Genomic DNA, 22000 nt, shown 5'->3' with positions numbered 1-22000 from the left:
TTGAAATAAAGTGCATTTATTGAAGAAAGAAAACATTTTTAAACCAACATCACAGTTTACAAATGTTTTCACAAATTCTTATGAACATGTTAAAAAATAAGCTTACCTGCTAGCAAATAAAGCAGTACAAAGACTTTTCCCAAGAAATCTAATCAAAGCGAACCCTGGTACATTAGAGACTGTCCTATGGTTTGGCAATTTGATCATTAGCTGTTTAGAGCTCTAGCCCCCAGAAAACAGAACAGACGAAGCGATGCATCAGAAACATGTCCAAAGTGCTGTTGGTTGTAATCATTGTAATTAACTACATTGGTTAATTCCTTTTTTATCCACCAATACCACTGGATAGGAAACATTTTTGAAGCCCCTTGATCACAGCTTTAAAGATGAGACCTTTCAAATGTTCTCCGGTGTCTTTAGTAGGTCTGGCCTGAGTGGCATTATAACACTGACCCCCCCCCCCCCAAAACCAATCATGTCTGTAGCCTAAGCCCAAATGGATCCCTAGACCCTACTATGCCCTATTGTGGAGATCTGCAATATGGTGAAAATGGCCCATCAGAGGAAAAGGTAGACGTACTACCATATCGCATACACCTGTCAAATCTTATCAGATCTGTACAAGAGCATAGGGCATAGGTAGGGTCTAGGGATCCATTTAGAATTGGACATGTGAGAGGGGAATGCTTAGCCTGGTTGCCAGTCTCTGTTTAGCTAACGTTCCATTCTTTGTACTCTATGTCATGTGCCAAAGACATTGACTGGTACCCAGACTAGGAAATGCTCCCTTCAGTACAAAATAATGATGGTACACTGAGCTGGCATCCATGTTTGATCTCAGATCTGTCGCACGTCACTCAGTCCACAGGTTGGTCTGTAGTTGCAAGATAAAAAAAGAGAGCCCTAACAGCAGTCCTTAGAACCCTGTTGTGTTTGAGGTCTGATGGCCATATTCTTCTACATTTAAGGGACGAAAAATGTCTTCGCCAATGGATAGCCTACAATGATCCATGTTTGGACCCTGGTTGCTTGCGAGCGCCTCTGAACCATGTGTATGCTACTTTATCATCCACCACAGGTAGGCACAGTGGCTTCTGCTATTGCTTTGTTGAGTCGTGGTGCTGATGCTTAACGGTGCTCAGTGACCATTGGTGATGGCCAACAAGACAGACCCCCTCCAAAATAACAACCAATTTAATAACACCTGGTTTCTGGTGCAAACCAAGAACCTCCGTCTTCTTGTGCATGTTTGAATTATCATGTTCATTTTCACACTGTGTCAATTTCAACACGAATACAAAACATGAATTCTTGCAGCACAAGAAGAATCTTACTTTTGTCTTTTCCCAGGAATTACAGGTTTTGATTGAAAAGGACCCAAGTTATGCAGTGTCAGGCAAACAAGAAAAAGGGACGGCAGCACCACCAAGTCATACTGTTTGATGCCATCCTGTTCAAAGTAGAAAAAATCCTAATCGATGACCAGAAAACTGCATTCGATGTGTCTACAATAAACTAATATACTGCACTTTCACTATAGTTTCAAAGAAAAGGAACTGTAGAACAATGGAACCCTGAGATATTCAATCTTTCAGTGTGGCTGTGAACCTCTGTCAAATGGCTGTGTGAACACTGGAGTTCCATTCCCAGAGTCATATTCATAATAGGGCAGGTAGTCCCTACCTGTTTCAGTCAGCTTGCTTCTGTTTGGTGCCTCATGGACATGACCCAGAGCTCTGAAAGAACAACCTTCCAGAGCCACAACTAAAACAGCTAACAGCCACAAGCGGCTGGTGGCACCTTAATTGGGGAGGACGGTCTCATAGCAATGGCTGGAATGGAATCAATGGAACGGTATTAAACACATCAAACATGGTTTCCTTGTCTTTGATTCCATTCCAGCCATTATTGTCATCTGTCCTACCCTCACCAGCCTCCTGTGCTACCTGCCACAGGTTTAACCCACTCTTGGCAACACCCAACTAATTCAAATCACAGGTTGCAACCCTGACACTCCAGTGAAATGAAACAGTTCCCAAAATAATCTCAAAGAATACATGGATTCCTCTTCGGGAGAGGAGTGGCTATGACTCTTATAAGGACAGGAGGAATCAAGGATTTGACAGCGTGTACACTTTTGAGACAGAGCCTAAGTGTTATATAGAAATACAAATATAGCAACATGTTTTTTAAACAAAAATAGGTATCAAAGTATTAAATATAGATGGTTGTGTTAATGACAATGTTGTTACATGGAGGTTTTGCCGGTGTCATGGTGGATTGCAGTGGAGTAGGGGGGGGGGGGTTGGATTGGGAGGGGGTGTGATGGTGGCCGCTTCTTGATTTATAAATAGTTCATGCAGGTATGGCAAGGCGTGGTCTTAATAACCCTTTTTCCCCCTCATATTTTCCTCTTTTTACTTCTCTGTGAGCGAGAGCTGCAATATCCTCTCCAGCTCCTCCACTTCCTCTTTCCTCCTCCCCTCCTCCTCGGCTTGGGCCCGGGCCGACAGCTCCATGGCCATGCGGAGGTCCACGTCGGGGCTGGAGGTCGAGGTGCTTGAGCTGGCCGGACTCGATGTGGTGTCTCCCAAGTCCACCAGCGCCCCCTCTGTGATGCTTCTGGAACAACAGTGGAGGAGGGATCAGGCGTTGGTATCAGAAAGAGAAGAAAGGCTTGGAATGTTTCTTTCCTGGACGACAGTTGTCCAACGTCAATAACTACCAACTTCCTTTCAAAAGCACCTATCCACATAGTGCCCATTCGACCATACCTCAGCGAAGCTGAGAAAATTATGCTTTTAATGCTAAGTTGTTTGGACACGTGCTTGCAATACCAGATCTGTGGGTTTGATTCCCAAAACATGGGCCCGTGGGTTATATTCTAAATATACGTGCTAATTGAAAGCCACTTTGGGCAAAAGTGAATAGTGTAGCCAATGATGTGCATGAATACTTTGTGAATAACTGCCCTGAACTTAGTCACTGTTACTACCTGGCTACCACCCGGTACTCTACCCTGCACCTTAGAGACTGCTGCCCTATGTAAAGACTCATGGAACACTGGTCACTTTAATAATGTTTACATACTTTTTTACCCACTTTATATGTATATACTGTATTCTAGTGGTGGCTCATCCTATATAACTACTGCTGTACAAACCTTTCTATTCATTATACTGTCCATACTTTCCACACACACACACACACACACACACACACACACACACACACACACACACACACACACCTCGTTCTAATATTTCTTAATTTCTTTCTTTGTATTTTGTGGATTTGTGTGTATTATTTTATATTGTTAGGTATACGGCACTGTTGGAGCTAGAAACATAAGCATTTCGCTGCACCAGCAGCAGCATGAGAAAAATATGTGTACACAACCAATACAATTTGATTTACCTGTCACTCTGGCTACTGAGCATAGGGTCCGTGAGGTCCCCATTGGCATCTTCCCAGGTCACTTCCTAGAGGACAAAATAAAGGGTGGCGTAGGTAAAATGCTTGGCACGTCGCAGATAGAACTGGTATAAATGTAACGGACATAATTCCCTATAATATCAGTTCTACACAATCTGTTTTGTAATATTGTGGCCTCCTGAACAGACACAGACCCCAGGTCAAAAACATGAGAAGTGAGGCGGAGGAGTCAGTGAGAGCAAGAGGACCTGACGAGGAGTGTGTGTGGCGTGTGTGTGTGTGTGGCGTCTCAGACCTGTCCCGGGTCTCCACCACCGGACTCCAGCAGACTCTGGTGGATGGCGTACTGCAGTAGCTCCTCGTCGTGGTTGGATACGGGCATGTGACGGCGGCTGCCCCCTCCTCCTCTGTGGCGGTAGTGTGCAGGCACCTCAAATACAGAGGGACACACTTGGAATAGAGGGGGAACTGGAGGGAACAGAAATAGAGAATGTTGTTATTATTGGTAAGCTGTCAATATTGACATTTCTAATGAAATTTATATGGATATATTTACATAAATTTAGCAGACACTCTTATCCAGAGCGACTTACAGAAGCAATTAGGGTTAAGTGCATTGCACAAGGACACATCAAAGTTTTCACCTAGTCGGCTTTGGGATTCGAACCAGCAAACTTTCGGTTACTGGGCCAACGCTCTTAAAACTTCACTAGGGTAGGGGGCAGCATTCGGAATTTTGGATGAAAAGCGTGCCCAAATTAAACTGCCTGCTACTCAGGCCCAGAAGCTAGGATATGCATATAATTAGTAGATTTGGATAGAAAACACTCTAAAGTTTCCAAAACTGTTAAAATAATGTCTGAGTATAACAGAACTGATATGGCAGGTGAAAACCTGATAAATCCATCCAGGAAATACTATTATTTTGAAAGGCTGTTTTTCCATTGAAAGCCTATCCACCATACAAAGACATAGGACCCAGTTCACGATCTCTATGGCTTCTTCTACACGAGGCCAGTCTTTAGGCATTGTTTTAGGCTTTTACTCTGAAAAAATGAGGGAGATACAGCACTTTCAATGAGTGGACAGTGGAAATTTCAAGACATGAGTCCAGCGCGTCATTGGGAGCACGCCTTTCTTGTTTCTCCTTTTCTATTGACGAAGCTTTTGTCCGGTTGAAATATTATTGATTATTTATGACAAAAACAACCTGAGGATTGATTTTAAACATCGTTTCACATGTTTCTACAAACTTTTATTGTACTCTTCGTCTGAATGTTGAGAGCGCGCATTGTGCCTTTGGATTACTGGACTAAACGCACCAACAAAATTGAGGTTTTTGGACATAAAGAGGGAGATTATCGAACAAAACAAACATTTATAGTCTAACATGGAGACCTGGGAGTGCCACCAGATGAAGATCATCAAAGGTAAGTGATTCATTTTAACGCTATTTCTGACTTTTGTGACACCTCTCCTTGGTTGGAAAATGGCTGTATGGTTTTCTGTGGCTAGGCGCTGACCTAACATAATCGCGTGGTGTGCTTTCGCAGTAAAGCCTTTTTGAAATCTGACACAGCGGCTGGATTAACAAGATGTTTATCTTTAATCCTATGTATAAAACTTGTATTTTCATCAATGTTTATGATGAGTATTTCTGTAATTTGATGTGGCTCTCAAATTTCACCGGATGTTTGTTTGAGACAATGATTACTGTACATAACGTGCCAATTTCAACTGAGGTTTTTGGACATAAAGATTAACTTTATCGAACAAAACACACATGTATTGTGTAACATGAAGTCCTGTGAGTGCCATCTGATGAAGATCATCAAAAGTTAGTGATGAATTTAATCTCTATTTCTGACTTTTGTGAGCCCTCTCCTTGGCCGGAAAATGGCTGTATGGTTTTCTGTGACTAGGCGCTGACCTAACATAATCGCGTGGTGTGCTTTCACCGTAAAGTCTTTTTGAAATTGGACAATGTGGTTGGATTTACAAGAAGTTTATCTTTAAAATGGTGTATAATACTTGTATGTTTGAGGAATTTTAATTATGGGATTTCTGTTGTTTTGAATTTGGCGCCCTGCAATTTCACTTGCTGTTGTCGAGGTGGGACGCTACCGTCCCACTGGTGCCAGAGAGGTTAACCGCTAGGCTGCCTGCCGCCAAACATTCATATTTGTTGTTCAGCTGTCAGAAGCAACTGAAGAAATTAATTTGAGAAATGTGTTCATAATAACCCATGGGAATGAATGCCGCGGTCACTTCACCCAGGTCAGCGGAATGAGTGTGCCTACCTGCATCTTCACTGCCGTCCTCCTCCGAGGGTGTGGGCGTGGTAGCCGAGGGTGGCGTGTCCAGGGGTTCGCACGTACTGCATTTGTTGACACCACCAAATGAAATACGAGCGTTGAGCACGTGGAACAGGGGAATCTCTGTGTGAGCGGAAACAAAGACGGATAACCTTTATGCATCCCGTTATTTAAAAGCAAATGCCTCTATGGTGAGCCTTTCATAGTGGTACTTGGTGAATATGTGTGTGCAGTTTTTCTCAATCAGAGCTAAGTATTTATCAAGCGTGTCAGAGTATGAGTGCTGATTTAGAGTCAGTTCTGCTTTATAGTTCACATAGAATAAGATTACATGAACGGGGGTGCCTGATCCTAGATCAGCACTCCTCTGAGATGCTCGATTCAGTAGGCCCCAGATCTTTAGTGTTTGAATGAGCTAAGTCACACAAGCATTTTGTGTAAACATTCTCATTTCTTTACTCTTCCACAGAGGAGTAACTGTACCTATTTTTACAGGGAACCCCGGAGGGAACTTGAGGGTGACAAAATCCCGTAGCCGGGCGAAGTGGCTGCTGGTCCGGGCCATGAGATCGATGATAGGGGTGACCTGCTCCACCAGGGAGAGAGGGTGTTCCTCGCTCATCCACAATGTGCCCTTGAACCTGGACATATCAGGGTCATATTCATTAGTGCACACCGTAGCAATACTTTTTGCAACGGAAAACAAAAACATGTGTCTTATTGGACAAGTTCAGGTCGTCTCTCCCTGTTTCAGTCAGTTTTTTTGGTTTGTTGCCTAAGAATCAGTTTGAGCAAGGGGAGGTGAACAATGACTAATCTTAATCACATCATGAGTAGTTATTTGGGATGCAGGGTGATTTGTAGATCTGATGATTTGTAGATCTCCCGCTCAGCCCAGTCAAAACTGTTCGCTGCTCTGGCACCCCAATGGTGGAACAAACTCCCCCACGACGCCAGGTCAGCGGAATCAATCACCACCTTCCGGAGACACCTTAAACCCCACCTCTTTAAGGAATACCTAGGATAGGATAAAGTAATCCTTCTAACCCCCCCCCCCCCCCTTAGAGTTAGATGCACTATTGTAAAGTGGTTGTTCCACTGGACATCATAAGGTGAATGCACCAACTTGTAAGTCGCTCTGGATAAGAGCGTCTGCTAAATGACTTAAATGTAAATGTAGTTCAACTGAACTGCAATGTAGTCCCATCTCAATACAAGCACCCTTATGCTAAAACCTAGACACCAACACCTTTATATGAACTGAGGGAAACCATTATAAAAACAATCAAGACTTCTGATGACATGAATACTGATGAAAAAGCCTTGTTCTCTCTGTTGCTTTGCAGCATCATTTTCTTACTTCTGGGTTCGGGTGGTGAGTTCAATGGGCCGGCCAATGTCTCTGTCTTCAAGGTCAAACTCAGGGTCAAAGTACTCCTCTGGTGTGATGGCGGTGGGGTTGGTGGGTGTTGCGTACTCCAGAGTGAGGTCCTATCCACAATATGAACAGAGTTTAGCGTTTTTATTGAACCCATTACAAACCAAGTTGAGTGTTCTCATTGAAGCCAACATGAACCAAGACGAAGCATTCTTATTGAAGTCAAAAATGCAAGTAAAATTCTGTTTATGTAGCTAAGTAATAAAACAATTAGATGAGATAATCCTCCATAACCTCAAATCCTGGTCTACTGATCTCTTACCCCTTGAGCGCTTATCTGCTGCTCCACAGTCCCAAGAAGAGACTCCAGAACATTCCTCTCACCTAGAAGACAAAAAAAAGAGACAATAGACAATGCGTTATGGTGTCAGACACAGCGCAGGTCTCCAACAAGTCTACTCCTAAACTGAGCCAGGCCATTTTGGATCTGTGTACTCTCTCTGGGTTATTATAACTGTGACAGTGTAGCTGACGTAACACTGGGACTAAAGACGCAGCTTATTAAACATTGAGATGAGGACCATCTCTCGTAGACCAGAAGTAGTGCACTTAATAGGGATAGGGTGCCATTTCAGACACAAACTAACTGTTGTTATGTCTCTCTACCTCCACCTAGAGGAATTATAGAGTGCTTACTTTTTATTCTAGCTTTCTCCTCATCGGTGAGATGCTCTGTCCTCGTCCGGATCACCACGTTTACATTGTTCACAGTGAAAACCTGCAATGAAAAGAAAAACAACTCATGCAGTATACAGCATACTATTCTTCCCTTTACTGCTACTAGGAAATAACACTACTGACCCTTTAAAAAAGCTGTCAATCTACTGTAGATATTGTCAAATTAAAGGGGCAATCAGCAGTTGCTACATCAATTTTGGGATTTGTAAATTAATGATATGTACCCATTGACTCTTGAAGAATATAACTTTAAAATGACTAATGAGCGTAGTTCAACTGTCGTACCCCATCAGAACCCAAAGTATAAGCTTGTTTTACTCAAATGTTTAAATGTAAACAAACACTATATAGCCCCAAAACATTGTTAAAACTATAATTTTTATATCATGGATGGTCAGTCCAACACATCTATAGCTTGGTCTATGAATTTGAGATCCGGTTACATTTCTCCAGCACCATCCCTCAGCCTTTTACCAAAACAGGGGTGGGGAATATGCTTTGTTATTGTTTCTACTGCTGATCAACAGCATCCTCCCGGACACCCTAGACCCACTCCAATTCGCATACCGCCCCAACAGATCCACAGATGATGCAATCCCAATCGCACTCCACACTGCCCTTTCTCACCTGGACAAAAGGAACACCTATGTGAGAATTCTGTTCATTGACTACAGCTCAGCGTTCAACACCATAATGCCCACAAAGCTCATCACTAAGCTAAGGACTCTGGGACTAAACACCTCCCTCTGCATCTGGATCCTGGACTTCCTGACAGGCCGCCCCCAGGTGCTAAGAGTAGGCAACAACACGTCTGCCACACTGATCCTTAACACTGGGTCCCCTCAGGGGTGTGTACTTAATCCCCTCCTGTATTCCCTGTTCACCCACGACTGTGTGGCCAAACACGACTCCAACACCATCATTAAGTTTGCTGACGAAACAACAGTGGTAGGCCTGATCACCGACAACGATGAGATGGCCTATAGGGAGGAGGTCAGAGACATGGCAGTGTGGTGCCAGGACAACAACCTCTCCCTCAATACGAACAAGACAAAAGGAGCTGATCGTGTACTACAGGAAAAGGCGGGCCAAACAGGCCCCCATTAACATCGACAGGGCTGTAGTGGAGCGGGTTGAGAGTTTCAAGTTCCTTGGTGTCCACATCACCAACGAGTTATCATGGTCCAAACATACCGAAACAGTCGTGAAGAGGGTACAACAAAACCTTCTCCCCCTCAGGTGACTGAAAAGATTTGGCATGGGTTCTCAGATCCTCAAAAGGTTTTACAGCTGCACCATTGAGAGCATCCTGGTATGGCAACTGCTCGGCATCTGACCATAAAGCGCTACAGAGGCTAGTGCGAACAGCCCAGTACATCACTGGGGCCAAGCTTCCTGCCATCCAGGACCTATACAATAGGTGGTGTCAGAGGAAAGCCTATAAAATTGTCAGAGACTCCAGTCACCCAAGTTCTAGACTGTTTTCTCTGCTACCGCATGGCAAGTGGTACCGGAGCGCCAAGTCTAAGACAAAAAGGCTCCTCAACAGCTTCTACCCCCAAGCCATAAGACTGCTGAACAATTAATAAAATCCCACCGGACAATTTACATTGACCCCACCTCCCTTTTGTACACTACTGATACTCGCTGTTCATTATCTATGCATAGTCACTTCACACCCACCTACATGTACAAATTACCTAAACTAACTGGTACACCCGCACACTGACTCGGTACCGGTGTCCCATGTATATAACCTCGTTATTGTTTTTCTTATTGTGTTACTTTTTCTTATTACTTTTTATTTTAGTCTATTTGGTAAATCATTTCTTAACTCTTCTTGAACTGCACTGTTGGTTAAGGGGTTGTAAGTAAGCATTTCACTGTAAAGTCTACACTTGTATTCGGCGCATGTGACAAATAGTTTGATTTGATTTGATTGCAGCTTTAAAGAAAGGGACTTGTGTAAGGTCAGTAAACCTAGACAAGCAACAAAATAATTAAACATTAACAGGGCAAGAATGTTATAATAAATGCACAAACCTTAGCCTCGAAACCACTGACAACTTCCGTTTTGTCACTCCTCCAACCCCAAATCCCAGACTTATTTCTGTGGAAAACAATTTGGAGTCCTGTTACTATAAAACCCTGTACAAGTTTACTTGTCCTTCAACAAAGACTTACAGTTGAAGTCGAAAGTTTACATACACCTTAGCCAAATACATTTAAACTCAGTTCTTCACAATTCCTGACATTTAATCCTAGTAGAAATTCCCCGTCTTAGGTCAGTTAGGATCACCACTTTATTTTTAAAATGTCAAATGTCAGAATAATAGTAGAGATTTAATAATTTCAGCTTTTATTTCTTTCATCACATTCCCAGTGGGTCAGAAGTTTACAWACACTCAATTAGTATTTGGTAGCAATGCCTTTAAATTGTTTAACTTGGGTCAAACGTTTTGGGTAGCCTTCCACAAGCTTCCCACAATAAGTTGGGTGAATTTTGGCCCATTCCTCCTGACAGAGCTGGTGTAACTGAGTCAGGTTTGTAGGCCTCCTTGCTCGCACAAGCTTTTTCAGTTCTTCCCACACATTTTCTATAGGTTGAGGTCAGGGCTTTATGATGGTCACTCCAATACCTTGTCTTTGTTGTCCTTAAGCCATTTTGCCACAACTTTGGAAGTATGCTTGGGGTCATTGTCCATTTGGAAGACCCATTTGCGACCAAGCTATAACTTCCTGACTGTCTTGAGATGTTGCTTCAATATATCTACATAATTTTCCTCCTTCATGATGCCATCTCTTTTGTGAAGTGCACCAGTCCCTCCTGCAGAAAAGCACCCCCACAACATGATGCTGCCAACCCCGTGCTTCACGGTTGGGATGGTGTTCTTCAGCTTGCAAGCCTCCCCATTTTTCCTCCAAACATAACGATGGTCATTATGGCCAAACACTTCTATTTTTGTTTCATCACACCAGAGGACATTTCTCCAAAAAGTACAATCTTTGTCCCCATGTGCAGTTGCAAACCATAGTCTGGCTTTTTTATGGCGGTTTTGGAGCAGTGGCTTTTTCCTTGCTGAGCAGCCTTTCAGGTTATGTCGATATAGGACTCGTTTTACTGTGGATATAGAAGCTTTTGTACCTGTTTCCTCCAGCATCTTCACAAGGTCCTTTGCTGTTGTTCTGGGATTGATTTGCACTTTTCGCACCAAAGTACGTTCATCTCTAGGAGACAGAACACGTCTCCTTCCTGAGCGGTATGACGGCTGCGTATACTTGCGTACTATTGTTTGTACAGATGAACGTGGTACCTTCAGGCGTTTGGAAATTGCTCCCAAGGATGAAACAGACTTGTGGAGGTCTACAATTGACACCTCCAATTGACTCAAATGATTTCAATTTGCCTATCAGAAGCTTCTAAAGCAATGACATCCTTTCTGGAATTGTCCAAGCTGTTTAGAGGCACAGTCAACTTAGTGTATGTAAACTTCTGACCCACTGGAATTGTGATACAGTGAATTATAAGTGAAATAATCTGTCTGTAAACAATTGTTGGAAAAATTTCTTGTGTCATGCACAAAGTAGATGTCTTAACCGACTTGCCAAAGTTTGTTAAACCTCTCTGGGGTAGGGGGCAGTATTTTGACATCCGGATGAAAAGCGTGCCCAAAGTAAACTGCCTGTTACTCAGGCCCGGAAGCTAGGATATGCATATAATTGGTAGATTTGTATAGAAAACATTCTAAAGTTTCTAAAACTGTTAAAATAATGCCTGTGAGTATAACAGAACTGATATGGAAGGCGAAACCCCGAGGACAAACCACCAACCCCCAAAAAAAGTCTGCTTACCACTTTTTTCAATGGCTATTACTTTAATTATAACGCCAAGTCCTCCCAGATTGCAGTTCCTAGGGCTTCCACCAGATGTCAACAGTCTTTAGAAAGAGTTTCAGGCTGGTTTTTGGAAAAATGACCCAGAAATTTTAGTTTTTCTAGGTGGCTTCCATTTTGGCTGTAGTGTTTCCAAGCGCGTGGAAGAATGCACGTTCTTTGGTATTTTTCTCCGGTAAAGACAATAACGATTCTCCGTCTTAAATTGTATAGTTTATTTGCATATTAGGATACCTAAGGTTTGATTATAAACGTTGTTTGCAAAAGTTTATTAGTAACGTTTGGGATTCATTTTGTATGCATTTTGATGGAGAGAAAATGGGTGGATTATTGACTGAAGCGCACCAGCTAAACTGAGTTTTTATGGATATAAAGAAGGACATTATCGAACAAAAGGACCATTTGTGATTTAACTGGGACCTTTTGGAGTGCCAACAGAAGAAGATCATCAAAGGCATTTTTTACATCGCTATTTCTGACTTTTGTGTCGCACCTGCCTGGTTGAAATATGATTTTCATGTGTTTGTATGGGGGGCGCTGTCCTCAGATAATCGCATGGTTTGCTTTCGCCGAAAAGCCTTTTTGAAATCTGACACGGCGGCTGGATTAACAAGAAGTTAAGCTTTATTTTGATGTATAACACATATATTTTCAAGAATGTTAAATATCTGAATTTAGTATTTTTGAATTTCGCGCTCTGCAATTTCACTGGACGCTACCGTCCCACCTACCCTAGAAAGGTTAACAAGAAATTTGTGGAGTTGTTGAAAAACTAGTTTTAATGACTAGTTTTAAGTGTATGTAAACTTACGACTTCAACTGAATATGACACAATAGAAAAACAAGATAAGTGTAGTACGGTTTAATCTTACCTCTCAAAAGCAATGTGCCTGGTGTCCAGAAAAGTGTTGACGATGGGCGTGGTTAGCCGCTTGGCCACTTCCTGTTCGGCAGGTTGCATGGAGTCCAGTGTTACATCCTCTATCTCCCGGGAGATGTCAAAGCGGTCCGTGTCCACCACCTCTTCGTCATGGTTCACCTCCAACAACTCAGTCCAGGTATCTGCCAATGGGCACAAGCACACACTGTGAAACATACGCCAACAGAGTAAAAGGCGAGGTAAAAGATGAGACGGCCTGCTGAAACAGTGGTCAGTAGAACGCTGTTGTGTGAAAGCCTTACTCAGGGAAAAGGGAACTCACCATCTCCTCTGAAGATGTAGCTCCGACGACCTCTGATCCAAGTCATGTTCTCGAAGCCCAGCAGGGTGGCGTCCACGCGCAGGCTGGCTCCGCTCTTCCAGATCCGACACACATCACTGGGACAAACCCGGGACACGAGGGGGACTGGGAACAGATGGGAAAGCAGCATAAACAACAAAGTCTCAAACATCCACACATGGCACATTCTAATGGGGGGGGTTATCAACTAGAACTTACTCCAACTTGTGAACTCCCATTTCATTTCCATGTAGAAATCTGGGGACTGGGGGGGATTGGAAAGAGGCATGAGTTTGCAGCTTTACATTTTTTAATTTAAATGTATGAGTGAAAAACATTTCAGAGAGGGGAGCAAACAGAGAGAGAACACCTCGCGGATCTTGCTCAGAAGCTCAGGTACTCCTCCCAGGGCTGTAGAGGCTTTGAGGTAGTCTCTCCTCTGGAGCACAAGCTGAACCATCTCTGGGTCGCCAGTGCTGACCGCCTCCTGCAGCACTACACACAAACATGTTTATGATGAGAAGTTAATTTAAACATATACCACACTTCTGTAATGACAAATGTATTCAAAACAAATAATTGTTTTGGCCAAGTGAGTGTGGAAGAGGTGAAATAATTATTGTTGTCTATCAACAATGACAAGCCACCTGGGTCTGACAACTTAGATGGAAAATTACTGAGGATGATAGCGGACGATATTGCCACTCCTAGTCGCCATCTCTTCAATCTAAGCCTACAGGAAAGTGTGTGCCCTCAGGCCTGGAGGGAAGCAAAAGTCATTCCACTACCTAAGAATAGTAAAGAACCCTTTACAGGTTCAAAAAGCCGACCAATCAGACTATTACCAACCCTTAGTAAACTGTGTTTGACCAGATACAATGCTATTTCACAGTAAACAAATTAACAACAGATGATTTTTAGCACGATTATGGGGAAGGGCATTCAACATGTACAGCACTTACACAAATGACTGATTGGCTGAGAGAAATTGATAATAAAAAATATTGTGGGAGCTGTTTTGTTAGACATCAGTACAGCTTTTGAATTTATCGATCATAATCTGCTGCTGGAAAAACATAGGTGTTATGGCTTTACATTCCCTGCTATATTGTGGATCGAGAGTTACCTGTCTTACAGAACACAGAAGGGGTTCATTAATGGAAGCTTCTAACATAATCTCTAACATAATCCAGGTAGAGTCAAGCATTCCCTAGGGAAGCTGTCTAGGCCCCTTACTTTTTTCAATCTTTACTAATGACCTGCCACTAGCCTAGAGTAAAGCCTGTCTGTCTATGTATGCTGATGACACAACATTATATACGTCAGCTACCACAGCAAGTGAAATCACTTAAAGAGCTGCAGTCAGTTTCAGAATGGGTGGCAATAAATAAATTAGTCCTACATTTTTCAAAAACTAAAAGCATTGTATTTGGGACAAATCATTCATTAAACCTCAACTAAATCTTGTAATGAATAATGTAGAAATTGAGCAAGTTGAGGCGATTAAACTGCTTGGAGTAACCCTGGATTGTAAACTGTCATGGTCAAAACATGATGATACAACAGTAGCATAATAAAGCGCTGCTCTATCTTCTTAACAACGCTATCAACAAGGCAGGTCCTACAGGCCTTAGTTTTGTCGCACCTGGACTACTGTCTAGTTGTGTGGTCAGATGCCACAAAGAGGGACTTAAGAAAATTACAATTGGCCCAGAACAGGGCAGCACGGCTGAACCTTAAATGTACACGGAGCGCTAACATTAAATTATATGCATGTCAATCTCTCCTGGCTCAAAGTAGAGGAGAGATTGACTTAATCACTACTTGTACTTGTGAGAAGTATTGACATATTGAATGCACTGAGCTGTCTGTTCAAACTACTAGCCCACAGCTCAGACACCCATGCATACCCCACAAGACATGCCACCAGAGGTCTCTTCACAATCCTCAAGTCCAGAACAGACTATGGGAGGCGCACAGTACTACATAGAGCCATGACTACATGGAACTCTATTCCACATAAAGTAACTCATGCAAGCAGTAAAATCAGATTTAAAAAACAGATTTAAAAAAACCACACCTTCTGGAACAGAGGAGACTGAAAGACACACACACACAATAGCATACGCACTATACACAGACGTACACATGGATTTTGTGTTGTAGAGTAGTGGTGGTAGAGTAGTGGCCTGAGGGCCCACACTTAATGTGTTGTGAAATGTAAATGTAATGTTTTTAATTTTGCTGGACCTCAGGAAGAGTAGCTGCTCCTTTGGCTAATGGGGACCCACAATAAATACAAATACACCTCGATTGTACAATATTTGCACATTATCCTCTAAAAAATCTCTATAGGCTTCCTTCTTTTCACTCTGTCATTTAGGTTAGTATTATTGAGTAATTACAATGTTGTTGATACTCCTATCATAGCCATTAAACTCTAACTGTTTTAAAGTCATTGGCTTCTGTGAAATCCCAGAGCGGTTTCATTCCTCTCTGGCAGCTGAGGTAGGAAGCACGCCTGTATCTTTGTAGTGAATGGGTGTATTGATAAACCATCCAAAGTGTAGTTAATAACTTCACCATGCTCAAAGGGATATTCAATGTCTGTCTTTTTACCTATCTACCAACAGGTATCCTTCTTTGCGAGGCACTAGAAAGCCTCCCTGGCCTTTGTGGTTGAATCTGTATTTGAAATTCACTACTCGACTGAGGGACCTTTGTGAGAGCAAAATTGCAAGACTATGTTATAATACTTTTATTGCATAAAATGGTTGTATTATGCAACAGAATAGAGTATTCTTAACTATTGTGTGTGTGTTCTACTGAGGATGGGCCTCTGGGAGAAAACACTGACAGGAGATTTACAATGTCTTTTGGGTGATAAAACCTAAAGAGCATTCCAGAGCATGAGTTAATGTTTCTGTTCTATACCTTACCAGGGAGAGATGGTTCCAGTTTGGAGTCGGAGGGACAGACACTGGTCTCGATACAATGAAAGCTGTTGACACAGCAGATACGGTCTGCTATGTATTATAGGTATCTTTCATACAGATCTTAACCTTACCTTGTGACCCATTCTATATATCTGTTGTTCGTCATGTAGGTAGGTTGAAAAGGGTGTATCTTGGCTATAAAATACCTTTGTACTTTTGTCTCTGGGCTCTCAACAAATCATTTGATCGTGAATCGTCGACCATCATTATCGTAGAGCACTCAATCGATTCACTTTATATGTGTGCGTTGTATTGACCTGCTCCCTTATTAATAAGTGAATAAAGATTCAGTTTAAGTATAACTCTGACTTGTGTGATAAGTTTGTCTCTCCTCATTTGATAGTAAAGAAATTAACCACCACACCTTACAGATCATTGTATGTGTGGGGTACAGAGTTGAGGTAGTCATTCAAAAATCAAGTTAAACACTTATTGCACACAGAGTGAGTCCATGCAACTTATTAAGTGACTTGTTAAGCACATGTTTACTACTGAACTAATTTAGGCTTGCCATAAGAAAGGGGTTGAATATTTAATGACTCAAGACATTTCAGCTTTTCATTCATTTGTAAAAATGAGATACGTCATCAGAGCGCGCAACAGAACATTGTACTGTCTACACTCGGTTTGTTGTTAATATTAAAACATTTTCATTAAATAGATTTTAATCCGAACTAAAGTTTTGTTGCTAAGGATTCCATGAAGCGGTTAGCCTTTACGGCTGGGAAAATTTGAACACTACCAACAAAAGGAGCTGATCAAAAGCAGGGAAGGAAGCTTAAAGGGACCAAATTCGGTCTCAATTACCAATTTCCAAGGGAGATAAACGAACGTCGTAAGAGACTGTATCCGGTACAAAGACAACAAAGGGAGGATGGTAGGCGTGCCTTTATTATTGTGGACAAACCCTTTATAGATGGAAAGCTATTCTGAGACAGCTCCATAGCACTGTGGCTGTACTAAATTCTACAGGGACTTCAGGTTAAGAAAAGAAAGTATGGGAACTGTAAAAATATCTGAACATTATGAAGTGGTTATGAACACACAAACTCAATTACATGCTTGCTTACACATACAGACTTATACATACACACACACACACACACACACCTGATCTCGCTCTCCTCTCACTCTCGCTTTCTCTCTTCTCTCCCTCTATTGTCGAGAACTGTTTTATAATTTAATGTGTTTATTGTTTGTCTATCTTTTTTTATGTATTTGTCTACAAGTGTATATATGTTTACAAAAAGCAAGGGGAGGATATCAGAATAGGATCATTGGGGAATAATAACATATTGTACGGAATACATTTGTACTGTAGTGAAGCCGTCTCTAGAGTAATGCAAGGTCTCTTTCATGATCATGTGAAACGTCAATTGCTATGGAAATGCTGGGATTTTTTTCAATTATGTTAAAGGTAATTATGATGTAACTATGATTGTGATACGATATGGATTACAATTATCATTATGAATATTAAGACTATACGCACTACGTGTTACACACATAGACACTCAACCATGCAAATTGGCAGAGTTATTATTTATTTGGGCATCACACATTATAGTCTTACTCTTATACAGACATCGTACACACTCTGACTATATCACATCCAATATCAAACACGTCAACCTACTCAGATTTGCTACACACATAATATCAATTTTCTAACATCTGTGGCATTGGCTCACAGGCAAACAGGCAAGGGAATAAACAAATATTGCTAGAACCTATTTCTTGAATTCTAAATATCAGATATTTGAAAGCTCTAGTTTTAACCTTCATAATACCTCTGATGGCAGTAACTTTACAAGCACTAATTATGGTCAATTCAGACTGAGAATAGTATCTAGTTATGGTAAGGGGTGAAATAAGTATAGCCAGTTATAATTGTAACGGTTTAGCAGATTCTAAAAAAAGAAGATCAGTCTTTACGTGGCTAAAAGAAAAGGAATAGAACATATACTGTTTACAGGAAACTCACTCTACATCCTTAGATGAAGTAGCGTGGAAAAAGGAATGGGGTGGTGAAATAATTTTCTGTCATGGACAAAGGAACTCAAAGGGTGTGATATTCATTAACAAAAATTTCAATCTGAATGTGCAAATAGTCAGGAATGATTCGCAAGGAAGGTGGATCCTTTTGAATATGAAAGTGGACAAAAAAGAGATTTGTCTCATTAATCTATATGGTCCAAATCAGGATGATCCACACTTCTTCGAAAACATTTATACCAATTTATTGAACTTACAGGCAACAAATGATCTAATCATTATGGTAGGAGACTATAACACAGTGTTAAGTACCTCAATGGACCGTAAAGGTCATCACTCTACAAACTATCATCACCGTGCCCTTAAGGAAATCACAAATATTATGGACATATTAGAAATAGTGGATATTTGGAGACAAAAAACCCGACCTAGTGAGATATACATGGAGGAGACTTAATCAAGCTAGTCATCTTGACTACTTTCTTGTCTCTTTCTCTCATGCATCAAAGATTTAAAAAGTTCTAATAGGAGACAGAATGCGATCGGATCATCATCTAATTGGCCTTCACATAACTCTTATAGATTTTCCACATGGACGGGGATATCGGAAATTGAATCAAAGTTTACTGGAGGACAACTTATTTTTAACTAAGACAAAATAATTTATAACTGAATTTTTCCAGTATAATATAGGTTCAGCAAATCCACTTATTGTTTGGGATACCTTTAAATGTACCTTCAGGGGTCATTCAATTCAATATTCATCAATATTTCTGGCTAAAGAGGGAGGGAAATTCATGAACTAATAGTACAGGTAGATAGCAATAAAAACAATACTACAGAGATAAAAAATAAGTTAGAGGAAAAACAAAAATAACCTGAGGAACTTATTCAAGAACGATCTAAATAAAGATACAAAAATAAAGCAAACTGGATGGAATATGGAGAAAAATGCAAACTTCTTCCTGAATCTCCAATACAGGAACGCTAACAAAAATAATTTGCAGAAACTCGTTACTGAAGATGGAGTGATCTATGATTCTCTGAATTATATTTTTAAAGAGGAAGCTAGTTATTCTAAGCAGATGTTCTCTTTTCCATCTCATCCTTTCCCACTGAATGAAGATTATGGTAAGGAATTCTTTCCAAATAATATAAAAAATGGAAAATTAACAAATGTACAGAAAGATCTGTGCGAAGGTCAAATTACAGAGGAAGAACTTTGAGGCTATTAAATCCTTTCAGTCTGGAAAAACCCCAGGGCTTGATGGCATACCGGTAGAGGTATATCAAGTATTTTTTAATATACTAAAAACTCCATTGTTAGATTGTTTTAACTACTCCTATAGAAATGGTAGTCTGTCAGGTACTCAGCAGGAAGGTCTGATTTCTCTATTATTAAAACAAGACCCAAATGGCAAATATAAAGACCCAGTCTATCTAAAAAACTGGAGGCCCCTTACGCTTAAATGTTGTGATGCAAAAAATACTAGCAAAATGCATAGCACTCAGAATTAAAAAGGGTCTTACCAGGTATTGTTCATCCTGATCAGACAGGTTTTTTACATGGACGATACATTGGAGATAATATACGACAACTACTAGAAATAATCGAACATCATGAAATTGATAATTTGATAAAGTAAGACTGGATTTTATTTATAAATGCCTGGATTTTTTCAATTTCGGCAATTCTCTTCTAAAATGGGTAGAAATAATGAATAGCAACCCCAGGTGTAAAATAATAATTAATGAGAGTTTTTAATTGTCAAGAGGAGTTAAACAAGGGTGTCCACTGTCACCATATCTATTTGTTATGGCCATCGAAATGTTAGCTATTAACATCAGATTCAATAACAACATTAGAGGATTAGAAATCCAAGGCTTAAAAACAAAGGTGTCCATGTATGCCGATGACTCAAGTTTTATATTAAGTCCGCAAGCTAGATCCCTGCAATGTCTCATTGAAGATCTAGATAACTTTTCTGTACTCTCTGGACTAAAACCTAATTATGATAAGTGTACAATATTACGTATTACGTATTAAAAAATAAAACTTTTACATGACCCTGCAGTTTACCTATAAAATGGGCTGATGGTGAAGTAGACATACTCGGTTTTCACATCACAAAAGATATAAATAAGCTCTCCACAATGAATTTCAATAGAAAACGTGTAAAAATAGACAAGATCCTGCAACCATGGAGAGGTAAATACCTGTCTATTTATGGAAAAAATGCCATGATTAACTCCTTAGTCATATCTCAGTTTACTCACTTACTTATGGCGCTGCCTACTCCTGATGATTCGTTTTTCAAATCATACGAACAAAAAATATTTTGCTTTATCTGGGACGTTAAACTAGACAAAATAAAACGTGCCTATCTATATAATGAATATAAAAGCACTAAACCTCTCTCTAAAAGCTTCACTCATTCAAATGTTTTATTTGAACCCTAAATGGTTCTCAAGTAGATTACTAAGAAAAGCTCATCCATTGTTTAAAAATTGCCTTTTTGCCTTTGTGCAGATTGCCATGTATGATTTTCGATTAATTGAAAATGATACTTTGAAAAAGGTATCTCTCTTTTTCAAACAAGCATTGCAGAGCTGGCTACAATTTCATCCCCCTGAAAAGATAGAACAAATATTACAACAAATATTATGGCTGAACTGAAATGTGCTGGTTGATAAAATACCTATATTTATGGGAAAGATGTTTGAAAAGGGTATTTTGTTCTTAAATTATATTGTAAATTGGAATGGTAGAGTTATGTCCTTCATGGAGTTATCAGAATTGTACGGAAAGGTCTGCTCAATCCAAGAGTACAACCAATTGATTACAGCATTGCCCCAAAAATGGAGGAGACGGGTGGCAGCGGGAGGAGGTAGGGAACTGGTCTGTCTGCCAAATATAAAGGATCAAAACTGGAGGAGGAATAAAAATATCATAAATAGGAAAGTATACCAGTTTCATTTCAGGAACAGGATGTTGACAACTGTGCCATTCAGATTGCAAAATAGTTGGGAAGAGATTTTTGATGTACCGATTCCATGGTACATCAAAATGAATACATTTTGAGTTGATATATAAAACAAAGCAAGATTCAAGACTTTGTGCTTTTCAGCTAAAATTATTATATAGAATTCTTGCCACCAACAAAATGTTTGGGGCATAAAATCATCGAAGCTCTGCAGATTTTGTTGTGAGGATACAGAATCAATAGACTATTTATTTTGGTATTGCCCTCATGTAGCCTGTTTCTGGTCTCAGGTTCAGGAATGGCTGAAAATGCATAGCACTGATCTAAAATTAACCCTAGAAATAGTACTGTTAGGAGATCTGGAGAGACAGTCAATTACTCCAAGACCGGGTCAGTTGATCTTGAAGGGTTCGAGTTCACGTTTTTTGGCCTGGTGGTAGATCGGTCAACATGCCCTTGAGCAGGGCATTGACCCTGGATGCTTCAGGGTGTCGCTCTGAATGGGAATATGTTGGATGACTGGTATGATGTAGTTATTGAGCGGCTTCACTGCAAGTATATTGTATGTTTCGAATATTCAACACAAAAATAAATAAAAAATAAATTGTAAAAATATAATTCCATTTAGACATTATGGGGTATTGTGTGTAGGCCAGTGACACAAATCTCAATTTAATCAATTTTAAATTCAGGCTGTAACACAACAAAATGTTGAAAAAGTCAAGGTGAGTGAATACTTTCTGAAGGAAATGTAAATAGCATGCAGAATTCATAATATTAATAATACACATTTACATTTGGACAATTGTCGCTTGAGAACAGCCTAACCTGTCCAATTATTGGTGTTCTCTTTGGTAACTTCTGCGCCATGTCTGAGAAGCACTCTCACTGACTCCAGGTGACCCAGCGACACAGCCAGGTGGAGTGGTGTCCTTCCCCTGGGATCCACAGCCTCAATGTCATTCTGAAAGAAACAAACAAACACTGCAATGTCTTCAAAAACAAATAGTCTAGCTACCTAAAGAGAATTGCACATCAGATCGAC

The 22000-nt window shown here is 40.6% G+C and overlaps 1 protein-coding gene across 4 annotated transcripts in view; it reads right to left on the bottom strand.

Moving 5' to 3' along the window:
• Nucleotides 1-22000, bottom strand: part of LOC111974965 (ankyrin repeat domain-containing protein 13A) — a 37746-nt gene continuing 15746 nt past the window's right edge. The window contains exons 2-15 of one of the 4 annotated variants that reach the window (XM_024003075.2): nucleotides 21784-21919; nucleotides 13351-13475; nucleotides 13200-13245; nucleotides 12963-13106; nucleotides 12633-12822; nucleotides 9910-9976; nucleotides 7825-7906; nucleotides 7451-7512; nucleotides 7111-7241; nucleotides 6234-6391; nucleotides 5736-5873; nucleotides 3731-3903; nucleotides 3418-3482; nucleotides 1-2622 (exon numbers count right to left, since the gene is read on the bottom strand). In XM_024003075.2, the coding sequence (XP_023858843.1) occupies nucleotides 2418-2622; nucleotides 3418-3482; nucleotides 3731-3903; nucleotides 5736-5873; nucleotides 6234-6391; nucleotides 7111-7241; nucleotides 7451-7512; nucleotides 7825-7906; nucleotides 9910-9976; nucleotides 12633-12822; nucleotides 12963-13106; nucleotides 13200-13245; nucleotides 13351-13475; nucleotides 21784-21919 (1722 nt within the window). In that variant the 3' untranslated portion in view covers nucleotides 1-2417. Of the gene's footprint in view, nucleotides 2623-3417; nucleotides 3483-3730; nucleotides 3904-5735; nucleotides 5874-6233; nucleotides 6392-7110; nucleotides 7242-7450; nucleotides 7513-7824; nucleotides 7907-9909; nucleotides 9977-12632; nucleotides 12823-12962; nucleotides 13107-13199; nucleotides 13476-21750; nucleotides 21920-22000 lie in introns of those variants that run through there. The other 3 variants (XM_024003076.2, XM_024003078.2, XM_070446928.1) reach the window with 3 other exon arrangements.

The sequence above is a fragment of the Salvelinus sp. IW2-2015 genome, linkage group LG15, assembly GCF_002910315.2.
Source record: "Salvelinus sp. IW2-2015 linkage group LG15, ASM291031v2, whole genome shotgun sequence".
Lineage (NCBI taxonomy): Eukaryota > Metazoa > Chordata > Actinopteri > Salmoniformes > Salmonidae > Salvelinus > Salvelinus sp. IW2-2015.
The sequence above is the reverse complement of the archived record's forward strand: the minus strand, read 5'-3'. Positions and strand labels throughout refer to the sequence as shown.